Source organism: Ovis aries, chromosome 13 (genome assembly GCF_016772045.2).
Source record: "Ovis aries strain OAR_USU_Benz2616 breed Rambouillet chromosome 13, ARS-UI_Ramb_v3.0, whole genome shotgun sequence".
Classification (NCBI taxonomy): Eukaryota; Metazoa; Chordata; class Mammalia; order Artiodactyla; family Bovidae; genus Ovis; species Ovis aries.
The window spans coordinates 61544572-61561498 of record NC_056066.1 but is presented as its reverse complement, the minus strand read 5'-3'; the positions used below and the strand labels follow the sequence as shown (position 1 = coordinate 61561498).

The 16927-nt window shown below is 60.1% G+C and overlaps 1 protein-coding gene across 7 annotated transcripts in view; it reads left to right on the top strand.

The window, feature by feature from the left end:
- The window catches only part of NOL4L (nucleolar protein 4 like), a 132888-nt gene that overhangs the window by 109814 nt on the left and 6147 nt on the right, over positions 1-16927 (top strand). For all 7 annotated transcript variants that reach the window (XM_060397694.1, XM_015099828.4, XM_042230018.2 and 4 more), the window contains 5 exons: positions 11098-11375; positions 13791-13976; positions 14051-14242; positions 14408-14530; positions 14964-15162. In XM_060397694.1, the coding sequence (XP_060253677.1) occupies positions 11098-11375; positions 13791-13976; positions 14051-14242; positions 14408-14530; positions 14964-15162 (978 nt within the window). The remainder of the gene's footprint in view (positions 1-11097; positions 11376-13790; positions 13977-14050; positions 14243-14407; positions 14531-14963; positions 15163-16927) is intronic.

Genomic DNA, 16927 nt, shown 5'->3' with positions numbered 1-16927 from the left:
ACCGCATTTTTAAAGGTGGTCCAATTATCCTGATGATTGGAAGCCCCATTGCTGAGCCCATTTTTAGCTCAACTCTGTGCTGATGGCAGTTGGCTGTGAGCTCAGAGCTGTGACTAGGCCTTTCCTACAGAGGGGGAGGTGACTTGGCCAGACCCCATGTGACCACAAGGGTGTCTCTGACCCCAGAGCCTGAGTCTGGACCACTCATGGGGAAGGGTGTTCCAGCCCCTCTTTCTCGTTATCACAAACCGTGCAGCATGGAGTAGCCTCAGGGCCAAGCGTCCTCTTCTGGGCTTTATCCCCAGCCCTCGACTCAGAGCAGGTGCCCAGCGAACAGCTGTTAAGAAGCCCGTGGCAGAGCTGGGGGACCAGCAGAGGCGCCTTGGGGAAGGCCACAGTGTGATGTTCAGGCAAGTGTATAGCAGCCTAGGAAGCTTGGGCAGTATGTCAGGAGGAGGCTGGGAGGAGAGGAAGATGCTGAATGCCAGGATAGGGGGTTTCTTGGGTCACGTGTCTCCAGAAGCTCCTGGTAACCCCAAGCTTCAGCCAGGAGAGACGGCCCCAGCCAGCTGAGGGGCTGGCATTTGAGGGTTCCAGGAGGAACAAGAGAGATGAGGCTGCCTCTTGGGCCTGGGGTCTCAGCTGGACACGACTCCCTGCTGGTGGCGCCTGGCACCCTGCCAGGGCTCCCCTGAGCAGGTCCTGGCCTGCGCTGGCCCTGCAGTGCGGTCTGAAGCGAGTTGCTCACTTCTGATCCCTGGCTTCTGTCTGTAGTGTGCCCTGGGTGACTGCAGCCATTAATCCTGGTGTGTCTCAGGAGCCCTTTGTGAGAGGCCCAAGGCTTCCTCCCTCCTGCTCTTGCCGCCCTTGGATGGGGCCCTCCGTTAGCCAGAAATGCAAACTGGACAGCAGGGGCAATCACTGGGGGGACAGGTGTGTGACTTGCTTGCCCAGGGCTCCATATTTACGGCAATGCTGCCTCTCCTGTCCTTGCCTCTCTCCCCGCCGTGGGCTCCTCCCTGGTGTCCACAGGGCAGGTCTGAGCGGGGAGTGTGCCCCAACCCCAGACACACTCCCATCTTGCTGTGTGGCCAGTCACTCCCCCTCACTGGATGGCTGGTGAGAACAGGACGATGTGTGGATGGGGAAGGCCAGGTTGGATGGGAATGGGATCATTTCTCTCAGGTGGCCAGGCTGGTGTAGGGGGTCCTGATGAAGAGCTGGAGGCGGGAGGCCATGGTTAGCTGGCACTCTCACAGGTTGAAGGGCTGGAGGTGGGTCAGGGGCCTCCTTTGAAAGACTGAGCGGTCCTCCTCACTTCCCCATTCTCTGGACCCTTCGCTGCCTCACCTGGTCCAATCCTGTCTCCTCATCCTTCCAGGTCTTTCTCGATCTCAACTGCCCACTGAGCCCTATGGGGTTCTGACCACAGCTCTCTTTACAAGCTCACTACCTGTGTGCTCACAGCTTGCTCTAGCATCTCCCGAATTCCCATCCCACTCCCCACCCACATGTGCCAGGAATTGTGGGGGCGCCTTATGTCTCCGAGGACCTTGCAGATCTCCCAGACCCATCCCAAGCTCCCACGCTGGTGGCTGCAAGCTAGCACTGCTGTCCAAGGAGAAGGCACCTGGGCAGCAGCTCACCCACTGGATGCTGGCCCCTGTGGGCACTCAGGCTGCTCAGGAGTGTTCCCAGCCAGGGGTGGGAGCTGCTCGTTTGAGGGAACAGGCAAGAGGCCGTCCTGCCAGTGGGGTCGGGGCCAGGCCAGGCAGGCTCAGAGGCAGTCACCCACATTTGCCCCTGAGCTTCATCCACTTCACATGTCATCTGCCCATGGTGCCCACCCCAGTAGGGGCCCCAGGCTTCATGGCCTGCTGCAGCCTGCTGCCAGTGGTCCTGACAGTCGCGGTTGGGCATCCTCCCTGGTCACTGTTGACGTGTAGGGAAGACTGACTGCTTTGCTCCGGCCTCCCTGGGATGGCTTCCTGCGGTGGGCTTTTAAACTGAGCCTCCCCTCCCCCATGCCTACTGGTCTTGGTCCTGACCCCGCCTGTCTCAGGTGAGGCTGGAAGCTATGTCTGGGCCTCATTCTCTGGCTACTGGTCACTTTTTCACTCCTTCCAGATTAGTAGCTCTTAGCTCCTATTCAAGGCTCCAAAAATCCACGCCGGATGGAGAGGTGGTGGCGGTGGCCTCCTGCCGTTTATCCTCCCCCACCAGGAGCAGAGAACTAGGACCCGAGTCCTTCTGGGGATTGGCTGTGGGCTGCCCCCCCAGTCCCAGGTCACAGGAAAGTGTCCATCATCATCTGGGCTGCAGGCAGCTCAGACAATGCTGAGCTGTTCTGTCTCTGGCCGCCACGGGGTAAGGGAGGCTAGGAGACAGCACCAAGAGATCCCTTTATCCCTGGAGCAGGCCGGCCCCACACAGCCCTGGCCTTGTGCAGCCTGCCGGGGTCTTAGGCCCTCACAGGCCTCCAGATGCCTGGTGAGGGCAGGACACGGTCCAGGCCCATAGAGGTGAAGTTCACCTGCTAAGAAAGAGAAAAGGAGATCCCTTGCACACCCGGAAGATTCGCCTAGGCCTGCTCAGCCACTGGGGTGTCAGAGCCCTGCCTCCCTCCCCAGCCCAGGACCCATGGAGACCCAGCTGCCCACTGACCCTCTATGGAGGCAGGCCGGCCGTACGGGAGAGGAGGCCAGGGAAGGGGTGTGCCCCAGAGGCATCACCATCTGAGCCTGTCCAAGGGTGACATTCCCGGGAACCAGGAAGTAACCAGGGCCACCGGCGTCATCACTCTGACCTAAGGACTGGGATGCACCAAACCCAGACCAGCTTCTGGGCAGGCTGGCGGAAGGCCTGTACACAAGCGTACAGGCTCCGGGGCCAGGGCCCTGCCCTGTGACTCCTTCACACACGGTTGTCCGAAGTCATTCTGTTTGCTCTGAACACATCATTTGTTGTGGGGTTGGGGCAGGGGAATGCAGGGGAGCTGCTCTCTCAGCTGGAGCTTAGCACACTGAATCAGCATTGAGTTCTCACTGCGCGTGCTTGTCCTTGAGGGTGGTGCCAGGGAAGCTTGGCCCTGGGAAGACATAGACCTCGGTCCATACAGAGAGTGTTCCCCTCGGGGTGCATTTGGCCAGTATTACTGGGGAGGGGGCTGCAAAGAGTGGGACAGTGGCAGGGTGGAGGGCTGTCCTGTAGTACAGTTGGGCAAGCCAAGGCCAGAGAAGAAAGAGCACTGGGTTTGGGGGTGCTTTGGGACCTCAGGCCACACTGGGGCCTGTCTGTGTCCTGCTCACACTGTGTGATGATGAGCACCTCCCCCTGGGGGCCTTTGGTTCCTTCCTGCTGTCTGTTCTAGGGGAAGCGGGGTGCAAAGCTGGCACAGTGAGACTGCCTGGCACCTGCCACATACTTGGTGCCCACCCCCACTGAAGGCAGCCCCCAGCCCCGTCCCCACTGCCAGCCCTGCTCAGGCCACCTGCCCCAAGACCCCAGCTCTCGTCTGCAACTTGGGACCGAGACTCCAGGGTCCCTGCACTGAGAGAAGTGATTTCAGGTTAGGGGGAACATCACAAAAATCTGGGTGTGCCCTAATGTGGGAGCCACAGACTGCTATTGAAAAGGGCTCATGAAACTCAGGCGTACCACGTGTGTAAAATACACGCAGTTTCAAAGACTTTCTTTGAAAAAGTATGTAAAACAGCTCAAGTTTAACATAGTATTACATGTTGAAAAGATAATATTTTGGCTATATTGGGTTAAATAAAATAGATTATTAAAATTTACTCCACCTGTTTTATTTTCTTTTTACATTTTTTTAATATGGCTGCTAGAAAATTAACAATTCCTTATGTGGCTCACATTAAGTGTCTGTTGGACAGCGCCACTCTGGACTCTGAGGGCCTCAGGTGTTGACACCAGCTCAAGGAATGAGTCAAAAAAGGTTGATCAGGAAGATGGATGCTGTGGAATAGAGGTGCTGGGGGTGGTTAGGGGGCAGGAATGGAGGCCAGATGGAGAGCAGGACTGGGCCAGGCCTTTGGAACCACAGGGATGGAGCAGGATGGCACTCATGAGGGGCAGCTAGGGGCAGTGGGGGTCTGAAGGCCAAGCTGTGGGGTAGGTGCCCAGTGTGTCCCCACCACCCAGGATGGGGGAGTCCTTGTGATACCACCTCACCCAGCTCCTCAGTGTCCCCCATTTGACCCCGGGGCCCTCCCCCTTCCTTCCGGGAGGAAGAGCAGGGTAGCCTGCCAGGAGCCTGGCGCTCCAGGGAACTATGCATCATGTAAACACAGCCCAGCCACTGGCCTTTGTCAGAGCAGGAGGATGCCTGGCCTGGCCTGGCCTGGCGCACCCCAAATTCAGAGCAGAGTCAGTGCCCCCAGCCTGTAGCCCGAAGCCACGTGGGTGGGGGTGCGGGGACTGGCTCTTCCAGATCCAGCCCCAGCCCCCGCCGCCGCTGGCTGGCTCCAGCACTCTTGCTTCCCCACCTCCTCCCCAGCTCGTCTCTGGTGTGTGTGAATTATTGATGCTCTCTTCTCTCCCCTGCCTGGAAGCTGGCAGAGAAGGGAGGCTCTGCCTGCCTCGCCACACCTCTGGCCATAGCAGGCCGCCAGCACCCAGAACCCGTGGGGCCATATGGATGTACACCCTGGGACCATGGGCCAGCAGACCTTTGCGCCCTTGCCCAGCCCTCCTTGGGAGCCAGCGAGGGTCGCCCCTGGGAGAGGGTGCCACTGGCTGTGGCCCCAGGGCCCGGTGTGGCAATTGGCGGCTTGCACAGAGCCGGGCTTGTGCGGGCTGCGGGGCGCTGGCGCCCACATAAGGGCATTGTTTGCCGAGGTAAAAGGGGTTTTTGTCTCCTTCTGGAGACTGGACAGAAGGAGGAACAATTTCCCCCATTCATCACTAATTCCCCCATTTGAATAGCAGCACATTGCCCCACGTTACATAGATGGGCACGCAGTCCTTCCCTGCCCGGAGGCATTCCGGGCCCAGGTGGTGGGCCCTGTGTCCTGCCCAGAATGGGGAGCTGCCCTTCGCCGGCGCCCGGGAGGCCTGGTTTTGTGGGAATGCTTAGAAGGGGTGCCTTCCCTCTGCTTCCCTGTGGTTCCACACCGCACTTGTCCCTGTCACTGAAGCCACAGGTTGGGGGCTATCTTGTCCTGCTGGCATGACTTTTGGGCTCCGGCAGGCTGGCTGTGGGTGGGGTGCCCACCCTGGAGGGGCTTCCTGCACAGCCATGCAGGTCAGGACCAGGGGAGACAAGAGGGTCACTTCCAGCTCCGCGTCACATGCCTGGAGGCTTGCACCCCAGAAGGCCTGACTCCAGCACTCCAAGTGCCCATGGGGCCAGCTGGGTTCTTTCACAGGGTCATAAAGTGTTGGAGCCCAAGAGGGCGTCAGCGGCAACTCCCTAGACTGCAGATAAGAGGAGCCAGGGAGGCAGGCTGTGCCCAAGGTCAGGAGGCAGCAAGGCCCTGCACCTGTTCCCCCGGCACCGCTCCTTCGGGCATGGGTTTGGGTCCATGACCGTGTCTCCCTTAAATCACATTGTCTTTGGAGAGGGCAGTGGGCAAGACAAGAGTTGTGAGTGGATTGCAACCCCGCTTGCCCTGGCCTGCGATGCTGATGTTTCTCCCTGTTCCTTCTTTCCCCAGACAGTGACAGACAGGTCTCTGGGCCGGGGCTGTGCTAGGGTGCTGGCGGTGGGCCCTGCCACTGGCTTCTCCTGGGGTTAGGGAGGGCCACGATGAGGAGAGAGCCCGGGGTGGGGTGGGGGAGCAGGGGGAGGCTCCATTCCCTTGGGCCCTCCCAGGGGCAGAACCGTGGATTACTCAGAGTCCAGACCAGGCCCACATGATGCGACCTGCCTCCAGCCAGCTTTCGCAGTTAAGGAAATCACTGGGTCCTGTAACGAGAAGTCTAGGGCTTTCTTTGGATTTAGGCACGGATGGATTTTGGGGGGATTGGTCTGTCCTGGCCTGTCAGCCCTGCTGGGGCTCCCTGATGAGTGAGCTCTACAACTCCTGGGCTGATGGGAGAGTATTTCTTCGTTTCTGCAGACGCCCCTGGACTGACTTCCGTGGGCCCGTCGTGGATTGCTGTGATGGACTGTGCTGACCGGCTGGGCTCGGGGCATAGGCTCACCCTTGGGAGACATGGGGTGCCCTCACCAGAGGGAGAGGGCTGTGGTTTCTGGAGAGACAGGAACCACCTGGGGCAGCTGACAAGGGGGGCTGGGCACAGACCACAGACAGAACATGTGAGAAGGTGATAAACACTCTGGAAAACTGGGTAAAGGAGTCAGTGTGTCAGAGTGGGGGCAGGGAGGTCGTACTGAGAAGGTGACCTTTCAGCAAAGCCCTGGAGTGGGAGGGAACACGGAGTGTCCCGAGAAGAGGGGACAGTAAGTGCCAAGGCCAGGGCACAGCTGATGGGGCAACATCTGGGGATGGGGTGGGGGTGGGGCACTGCCAGGAGGGCCCAGCAGGAGGCCTTGGGAGGGTTTGGCTTCAGTTTGGGGGTTTGAACTCAGTCCAAGGGCTGCAGCTGGATCATAGCCACTGCTGGGGTTGGTAGGGGGGCATTGACAGATAACACTTCACCCCCAGCAGCTCCTGTGCCCTGCTGGCCTTGGAGGGCTTCTGCATTTGCCCCCTGACCTTCTCAGTGTTGTTCTTGGAGGCTTCTTCCATGGGCTACTTCCTCCAGAAACCCTACCCTGCCTCCCTCCTGCACAGTGCCCACTCTAGACTCCCCCTCCCCAGGCGGAGCTCCACTGAGGGTGGTCCAGAACTGGGGCCTTGAGCTTGTGCAGTCAGAGAGGACTTCCCAGAGGAGGAGGGGTTGCAGGGATAGGGATCAAGGATACAAGCACACAAGGCTCTCCCCAGGGCCCAGAGTCCTCTGGGCCTTCTGTTTGGTTTCTTGCTCCTTAGAGCATGAGCCCCCAGGACAGCAGCCGCCCCCGTCTTTCTGCTGCTGTGTCTCCAGTGCCTCACACAGGCCCGACACCCAGCAGGTGTTCGAGGAAGGGAGGGAAGAGGGCAGGGGCAGTGTCGTCGTGGCCATGTCCCTCTCCCACCTCCCCTCACCTGACCACCTCAGATTTGGCACCAAGCTGGTCTCTGAGGGGCCCCCGGAAACCCACAGTCCAGTCTGGGAGAGTATGTGTTACAAAGTGAGAAAGCCTGGGGTCAGGGAACCAGTTCTGTTTGTTTTTTTTTCTTCAACACCTATTTGCTGTGATGGATATTGTCTACACCTTATAAATCCTATTTTACTGACATGGCACCATTTTGAAAGGAGGCGAAGGGGCGTCTTCAGGGACACATAGCCCCTCTGCCTTCTGCCTAAAGCCCATGGCCTCCCTGGTCAGCAGAGTTGCAGGCAGTCTGTGAGCAGGTTGAGGGCGGCGTGATGGGTTGGGGGGGTTGGTGCTTGTGACTCACCTGTGCCCCCTGAGGTGGGCTCTGTGTGTGTGGCTGGCTTTCCCGGCCCCCAGGTGCAGAGTGGAGGTGGGAGAGGCTTGGCCTGTGGGTCTATGGGATGGCAGCGGATGGAGCTTGTAAACTGGGGCCCACTGGCCTCCTCCAGGATTTTTGTTTTGTTTTTTGCTTTGGGGAACTTTTTTGTGGTGGTAAATTTTGTAAAACAGAATTTGCCACTTTGTAACCATTTTTAAGTGTACAGTTCAGAAGCATTAAGTACACCGACCATGTTGTGTAACCAGCGCACATTATTTCCAAGATAGAGTTCTCATTACTGTAAACAGAAACTCTGTAACCATTAAGCAATAACTCTCAATTCCACCCAAACCCCGCCCCTGGAGACCCCTCAGATATTCTCATTTGTGGATGTGACGATTCTCGATATTGATATTGCACGTGTGTCCTCTTTCAATATCTGTCCGGCTGTGTCTGACTCATTTCACTTAATGCTAACATTTCCAGAGTTCATCCATGTCGTAGCATGTAACAGAATTTCATTCCTTTTTATGACCGAATATCTCATTGCATAGATAGGCCACATTTGGTTTGTCTGTTTGTCCAGCAAGTTTCTTCAAAATGTAAACAATGTGAGTCAGTCACCAGTATTTAAAAACCTGGATATTTACACATGGGTGCCTATTTCCAGTTTTATTCTAAAAACTTGGAATACATAGCTACACAAGGTCCAGACTCCTGGCCTCGTGGGTCTCATCTGCCCAGCCGTTTCCCTGCCAGACTGGGGTGGCATCTACCTCGGAGGAGGGGCTGTGCCGCCACTGGAGCCACTGCCTGTGACTCCCTGGGTGGGCAGGTGAGGCGCACAGCCCTGGGGGAAGGGAGTTGGGAGCTCAAGAGTCTAGGCCAGCACCTGGGGCTCCCGAGCTGGAGGGCCGGGCAAACATACACTCACAGATACACATGCACACGCGTGCATCCTCGTAGCATCCCAGCCTCCTTCGTGCTCATGCCTGGAGAGGCACAGGGCAAGAGGGTCCTTCCTCCCTGGAGACAATCTGGTTGGGAGGTAGGAGGTTGGGGTGCCACCTCTTGGGCCCATGCCCACTGTGATGTGTCAGGAGGCCTTGGGCCTGATGCCCAAGCTGAGCATTGTGACATTGGCTCTCTTTGTGCCTGGTGTGGTACCTCCAAGCATCCCCTCCTTCCAGAGGAGGAAGACAAGGCCCTCTGAGGTCAAGCAAGTGGCTGGTTATGGAGTAGTGCAGGGTGTGAAGTCACGCCTGCCAGGTGGGCTAAGAATAGGCACTGGCCAGAGCTCAGGGGTGCTCAGACGGTCAGCCAGGATGGACATGATCCTTGCCATCCATCTCCTGGGCCCTGGCAGAGACTCCCGAAATCCCAAGTGTTGGGGCTTCTCCGGCAGCTAGGCTGAGCCCTGATGGGGAGGTGGGCAACTCTCAGGCCTGCACCTGAGCTGGTTGAGGAGGCATGACATATCCCTCGGAGGGATGGGCACAGGCTGGGGTTGGGTCTGTGAGTACCTCCTTCCCAGGGACTGTGGAGGGAGGAGGCCTGCTCTGAGAAGGCAGCGTTGGGCCAGCCAGTAAGGGTGGACTCACATTTACTGAGCTGGACACAACAGGCAGGCAGATTAACAGAGGCCTGGAGCTGTGAGGTTCAGCAGTGGCCAGTACAGTGGGACCTGGGCTGGGGGAGGCTGCAGAGGTTAGGACTAAGAACATACCAGCAAGAGTGCAAACTCTCCTCGGGCAGGCTGTGGGCAACAGGAAGGTGGGGACTAGGGGAGTGATAATTGGGCTGGTGCTGGGAAAGGGAAGGGTGGAGACAGGTGCAAGGGTGCGACCAAGGGAAACTGGAGCGCTGAAGAGGGAACTCAGCCAAGAAGACTAGATGGAAGGTGGGGGTGGGTGTGGCTTGGCAGTTTGGCAGCCCATTCACTTCCCGTGTGTTTCAGCAGTGAGCATCTTGTGCCCTCAGGAGGACTGGCCTCTTGGTCATAGTCACTCCTTTGCTTCTCAGCTTGGGACCGGGCCGGCATGCAGTAGGTGCTCAATAAATACTGCTGGCGAGTTTGTTTATCCCACAAATGTCTAGATTGGTCACTGGAGACACTGTCAGAAGAAAACCAGACCCATCTGTGATTGAGGAGGAGGGGATGGGCTGTGAGCTTCCAGAGGTAGCAGGGCGGCTGGCCTGGGGACTCGGGGATGTAGCTGAGCAAGGGGGGGTGTGTGGGGCGGCTCTGAGTAGAGCCTGGAGCGGCCTGCAGAAGCACTGACTGCCCAGAGGAAGAGGAGGAGAAGGAGGGGCAGCCTGGCCCAGGGGACCTGCGGCAGCTGAGGGGGAGGGGTGCCGCTACGCGGAGGCCTTCCCATCCCCCTCTGCCCTGGGCCTTGGCTGCTTGATGGGCAGCCTGGCCCCGCCCCTGGGCAACCGGCAGGCCAGTGATTGGTTGGCGCGCTAGAGCCGCTCGGTCGCCATGGGGACGCTCGGGAGGTGCGCGTGCCCAGTGCCCAGCACCAAGGACTAAATCTTCATAATCTGCTGGCTGGGAGGGGTGGGGGTGGGGGTGGGGTCGTGCGCGACCCTGGCGGAGGTGGGGGGGAAGGGGTGTCCTGGGATGCGGTCAGGGCTCCCTGCGGCCGCCCCTCCCCCTCCCACCCTGGTGGCAGGTGCAGAGCCGCTTGGGCACCTGGGCGCCACCAGGAACCACGCGGTACTCACCTGACAGTAACCCCGGGAGCTAGACTGTAGCTTGGGCCTCTGCCTTCTCAGCTGACCAAGCAGGAGGCAGGGGGCAGGGTCGGGGAAAGGAGCCTGAAATTCATCGGAAAGGTCTAGCCCCGGAGTTAAGTTTGTCGTCTTGGATTCCCCGGCAATGCTGTGCTCTCTGCAGCAGGGGGCGCCCTCCACAGGGCTTTGTAGGGCTGTCGCCGCAGGAAAGGCGGGATGGCCCACTGAGGTGCCGCGGACAGAGCCCCTGCAGCCCTGGCTCTGGGTGTCCAGTGTCGTGTGGCCATGCGGAGAGGCAGGTCTGTGTCTACACAGGCTGTCCAGGGTTGGGCCCAGGCCTGCTTCCTGGGAGCAGGGGTGTCACAGTGGAGCCATCCTTAAGTCAGGGGGTGGAGAAATTCCAGGGTCTGCGGTGGGGAGGGGTCCTGTGGGGAAGAGGGTGTGAAGGGGTGAGGCAGTGGTGAGCCAAAGGAAAAGCCCCGTGCAACCTCCAGGGGTGTCAGAGGAGCGCTGGGCCAGTGCCGGGTGGGTTAGACTGGAGGCTGCAGCCGCTCATCCCAGGCCCTGGAAGCTGAATGTGGCATTTGTACGGGTGGACGGCAGAAGGCCCCCACGCCCTGCACACTCCATAGCTGCTCTGCTCCTGGTGGCCCCGGTTTCTGGCAGCGGGACCCTGCCCCCGAGCTCGAGGCTGGGGTAAGGCTTGGAGCCTCTTGGAGCCTCCAGTAGGGACAGCAACGCTCTCCTGCCCAGGGATGCCTGTGAGGACTACACGGGGCAAGTATCACTTCCCTGAGCTGCCCTGCCACATACCTGGGGGTGTCTCGGGGCCGGTGAGTGCTGGGGTGGGGCCTCACACCCAGGCCTCTCGTTCCAGACGACTCCTCCTCTGAGAGCGGCAGCGGTAATGGCTCCTCCACCCTGAACCCGTCGACCTCCAGCAGCACGCAGGGAGACCCGGCCTTCCCCGAGATGAACGGCAACGGCGCCGTGGCCCCCATGGACTTCACCGCCAGCGCCGAGGATCAGCCCATCAACCTGTGTGACAAGCTCCCGCAGGGCTCTACTCTGGGCACGCCCTCCTACCCCTCCGATGGCTGCAGCGCCGATGGACTGCGGAGCCGCGTCAAGTACGGGGTGAAGACCACCCCCGAGGTGTGTGGGGCTGCGGGCTCCCCACAGTTGTGAGCTTCAGCCACTCCTGCATACACGGCAGGGTTGTGCGAGGCTGACGTGAAGTTGCGTGTGGCCATCACCAGCGGAGGCAGGGTGGTGGCCGTGGCCACTGTACCACCGTTTGCTTGGGGAGGTCGTGAAGCGGGAGCAGGCCCCTCACTTCTCCGCCTGTGTCCCCATCTGTGAAGTGAGGCTAGTGGCCTGGGCCCTAGTGGAGGTGGGGAGGGATGTGTGGCCTGGCCCCTCTGCCTCCATAACAGGGTCCGCTGTGAAGAGCAGCAGCAAGCGGGCTTCGCTCAGCAGAGGCCCCAGGCTTCCCATTTGCTGACTGGTCTGCACGCTTGTCCCCATTTTACAGATGGTGCAGATTGAGGCCTTGATGGCCTCAGGGACATGGAGGTATAAAATCCACTAGAGCAGTCTGAGGTGGGCAGATAGATGCCCCCCATTTGGCCTCCCCGACCTTCTCCTGTTACTTCTGCTGGTCACCTCCAGACCACGAAGATCTGCAGCGTGGCCTTGGGTGCGGGAGCTACCCCGGGGAGAGGGCATTTTCTCCTGCCAGGGCTGGAGGGCCAGAGGTGCTTTCTCAGACCCCTACTCTCCTGGGCTCCAGCCGAGGCCCCTGTTCAGGTTCCTTCTCCTCCTGGGGCCTGTTTCCTCTTCTGCAGGGGGTGTAGGGTGGGTACCAGTGCTGGCCTGCAGTGGTATCTCTCGTGGGATGTTTCTGTACAAGAGTCTCTATACAGTCGTCATACGGTCAGCGTACCCGAGCCCAGGCCACGGAGCCAGGACTGGCAGTGCATCGTCCTCCCCCTCCACTTTTATTTTTCCAATTTATTTTCTGGCCGAGCCCTGTGGCATGTAGGATCTTAGTTCCCCGGCCAGAGATTGAACCTGTGCCCCCTGCATTGGAAGCATGGAGTCCTAACCACTAGACCACCAGGGAAGTCCCCATCCTCCCCGTTGACTGAGTCCCAGTGGCAGGCACAGCCTCTGTACGGCAGGCAGAGAGCCGGCACGCATGAGGTGGCCGCTGTGGCCTCAGGCCACTCGTGTGGACCACGGAAGTGAGATGGGAGCGTGAGTGTCTCCTACAGTCTGTCTCCTCTCACCCTGGCTGAGGATCCGTCAAGGAGCGCCTGGGAATGTGACTGACCCATGGCCACTTTGACCCTCCTGTGCGAGTCTGACACAGCCTGGCAGGAGGCCAGAGGACCCGGCTGTCCCTAGCCCTTCAGAGACTAGGTGTGGTGGGCACTGGGTGTGATTGAGAGGTGGGCACAAGGCCAGGGACCCTGGGAGGGCTGACCCTGCTGCGTGTGGTCACATGGAGGCTGGTGGTGGCAGCTACTGCCGGACAGGGCAGCAGTCAGTGTGTCTTTATCCTTTTGTTCATCAGCAAGAGCTGGGTACCACCTGGGCCACTGTATAGCCATGTGGCAGGGTCTGATCTGTTTCCTGGGGTTGACCACCTACTAGAAGCTATCCTCTGTGAGGGCAGAGGATCCCATTTCAGGACCTCCCTGTGTTTCCAGGACACTGCCGGTCAGGACTCGCCAAAGCCACAAACTTTCTAAAAGGCAAACGACAGTGGTCTCTGGCCTTACCAGAGCATGTGTGGCAGGGGGCAGGAGACAGGATGGGAACTGAGCTGTAAAGGATGAAAAAGAGGGAAAAAGCAGGGAGGAGAGTGGGGAAGTGTATTCCCGGGAGAGCTAGGGAAGGGCTCCTTATTCTGGAGGGCAGAGGAGGGGTCCCGTCTCTGCTCCTGCTGCAGGACAGGGCGGTTGCCCCGTGGGCTGGGCCTGGTTCCCTCTCCTCTTTCTACACACGGGCTCTGCATCAGGTTGCCGGTGACTTCCGGGGGTGGCGGCAGACGGGAGAAGCCCAGCCCAGGAGCTGCGGGGATGCTCTGCCTGATGGCCGTCTCCTTGGCTGGTTCTCTCCCAGCCCATCTGTTCCCTATCCCCGACAGACAGCACATTCGCTGCTTTTGTGACAGCTCGGTTGTCAGCTCGGGGTTGCAGCCCCTTGGGGACGAGGGAGGAAAACCCTGAAGCCAGAATGGATCTTGGCACAAGCAGAAGAGGCTGGCTGGTGGCAGGAACCCTTTCTGTGTCTGCCTTTCCCTCGCACGAGGAGGCAGGTCATGGTGTGGGTGCTGCGACCCCCTCCAGTGAGCTTCTCCAGGTCATCAGCTGTGGGGGTCCTTCCTGCAGCCACCCTGAGAGGTGCGGCCGTGTCGCTGTCCCCACTTAAGAGATAAAGGGAGCAGGAAGGAAAGTGACTTGCTCAGGACCTCAGAGCGTGGCTCACCGGGCAGCTGGGTGTGCCCAAACCCCCCAGTCCCCACGTTCATCGTGACCTGACCCCCTGCCCCGGCCTCTTCAGTCCCCCCCTTACAGCTCGGGGAGCTACGACTCCATCAAAACCGAGGTCAGTGGCTGCCCCGAGGACCTGACCGTGGGCCGGGCCCCCACGGCAGATGACGACGACGACGACCACGACGATCACGAGGACAATGACAAGATGAACGACTCGGAGGGCATGGACCCGGAGCGCCTCAAGGCCTTCAACGTGAGTGCCCGCCTGGGGCGGCCGGGGCGGGGGCGCAGCGGGCCAGTCCCGCCCACCGCCCGTGTCCTCCGCAGATGTTCGTGCGCCTCTTTGTGGACGAGAACCTGGACCGCATGGTGCCCATCTCCAAGCAGCCCAAGGAGAAGATCCAGGCCATCATCGAGTCGTGCAGCCGGCAGTTCCCCGAGTTCCAGGAACGGGCCCGCAAGCGCATCCGCACGTACCTCAAGTCCTGCCGGCGCATGAAGAAGAATGGCATGGAGATGGTGAGCCCCCAGCATCCCCCCGCCCAGCCCCCTCCAGTACCTCTGGAAGCAGACACTGTGGCCTCTGGTTCACAGAGGAGCTCAAACCCCAGCCCTGCCCCGCCCACCTCTTTGCCAGGGGTCTCTGCACCCCAACTCTGGCTCCATCCCCGCTTCTGTCTGCAGACCAGACCCACACCTCCCCACCTGACCTCGGCCATGGCAGAAAACATCCTGGCAGCTGCCTGCGAGAGCGAGACGAGAAAAGCAGCCAAAAGGATGCGCCTGGAGATGTACCAGACCTCTCAGGTGCCTGCTTGCTGCCAGCTGCCTGCTTGCTGCCAGCTGCTGGGGGGCGCCCTCGGCCGCCCCGCAGGTCCCAGGGCCCCGGTGCAGAGGGAATAGGGAAGGCGTCCTCAGGCAGGGGAGGTGCTAGGGCGGGCGGGGAGCAGAGGAGCCGACACAAAGGCCTTGCAGACTTCAGAAAGGCCTCTGGACTTCGTCTGGAGACCCAAGATGGTCTTCAGCCAGGCAGGAACAGATCAAATCTGCATGGAACATAGACAAGAGATGGGGGTCTGGGGGAGGCCCTGGGCAAGGCAGCCAGGGAGAGAGGGAGAGCTCTGCAGGTCCCCACACTGAGTCCCAGCATATCTGGGGCCACCATCTACCCACCGTCCAGGAACCTTGGTCAGGGCTGGCTGCCTCTGAGGTTCCCCAGCACCTCCCTCCCGCCCCGCAGGACGAGCCCATAGCCCTGGACAAGCAGCACTCCCGGGACCCCACAGCCATCGCCCACTCCACCTACTCACTGCCAGCCTCCTACTCCCAGGACCCCGTGTACGCCAATGGTGGCCTCAACTACAGTTACCGTGGTTACGGGGCCTTGGGCAGCAACCTGCAGCCTCCTGCCTCCCTCCAAACGGGAAATCACAGTAATGGTGAGTGTGGGACACCAGCAGCCTGGTGGGGGCGGCGGGGAGGGTGGGGACAGAGGCTGCCGGGAAAGTGACTCCTGTGTTACAGGGACCCTCCCCATCTTGTCATTTTAGCCGTCCTCAGAAGGGAAGGCTAAATAAACCACTACCTACTACTCCTTTCTTGGCTCCCAGGAGGCTTGCTGGGCCTCTCCCTGGTTCCCTGCCCCCACCCGCCACTGCAAGCAGAGTCCCAGCGCTTTACCTGGCACTCGTCTTACTGAAAATGACCAGGTCTTGTGCCCAGGTCTCCCAACGTTGATGGCAGAGCCAGGATTCAGCCCCAGGCAGGTCACCTCCCCCGCCAGGCCACAGGTCATGACCTCAGGTGTGAGATGAAGGTTCAAGGGAGCACGGTGGGGCCCCACCTAGGTCACCTGGGGGCAGCGAGTGGGTCGCCATCTGTCCCCTCTCCACCCCCAGGTGCTCTCTGTAACTCTTCCCAGGTGACTGATGCAGACAGGACACAGATCAGTGTTGGAGAGAAACAGCCCCCCAAAGATACAAACCTCCCCATGGAGCCAGGTGCTACCCTGAGTGGGGGCCTCGGGCCCTTTCATAGGGAGGCCTGGGGGGTGGGAGCAACTGGGGAAGAACAGTGCCCCCGTGGAGAGCAGGCTGGGGGCGATCCTGGGGCTTCCTGGGTCAGGCATTTGGGTTTTGTTCTGTGTGTGGTGGGAGCCACGGATAGGCTCTAAGCAAAGGAGGCTGTGAGTTGTGCTGTCCACCCTTGTGTGATTTTAACGTGGAGGCCAGGAGGCCGAAGCAGCGTGCTTTGGGGGCATTCAGAGGTGAGGAAGAGCCGATGGTGACAGCAAGCTGCTGCTTGAGGAGTAGGTTAGAGGAAGGTGCCACCTGCAGGCCAGGGAACTCTGGTTCTAGGTCTTGGCCAAATGTGCCTGAGATTTCCTCTCAAGCCCTTGTCCTTGGCCGCAGGAGGGAGACCCCTCGCGGGTCCCTTCCCATGGCAGAGAGCTCAGGCACCTGCCACTCCCCTTGCTCCCCACCACTGGGAAATATGTGAGGGTCCCTGAAGGATTCCTGCCTGGGCTTAACTTCTCATCCTTCCTAATGCCTCTTAACCTAAAATAAGAGGCTGCCTGGCCCTAATCCCTGAGGCTGAGGCCAGAGTGGCCGGCTGCAGGCAGGCTGGGGAGGGCTGTCCCAGGTGGGCTGCTTTCCTTCCAGGAGGAAGCACCATCGGACAGCCCTGCTGCTTGGGGACCTGGTTAGAGTGGGTCTGGAGAAGGAGCGGCGGCAGGGAGGTTAGAGTCCCCTGTCGTGCCTGGGGAGAGCCCTTCCCAGGCGGCGGGCGATGGTGGTAAGCCCCCGCCTGGGGCCACGCAGCAGGGCCCGTCTCACGGCACAGCCGCCAGGGCTCTCCACCTCTCTACCTGTTTGTTCACTCTTGCCGGAGAGGCTTCAAGGCAGGCCACTAGCTCAGTCTCCCCTGGTTCCTTAGGCGTGGGCAGTGAGGTCACAGAAGCCAAGTTCTGCTCGCTGACCTCCTGCCTGGGGCAGCCACATCCTGTTTGGGTCCAGCACTTGGAAGAAGACCGCACGCAGCCCCAGTTCCACTGCCCTCCCAGCGACAGCCCTTAACGTGGGGTCAGTCGGTCTGGTGTCTTGGCTGGGTCGTCCTGCCAGTGGGTTAGAGCCCCTCACTTAGCTCATGAGTGGGTCAGGGAACCCAGATCAGCCCAGATAAGCCTTAGGCTCGCCTGTCTTC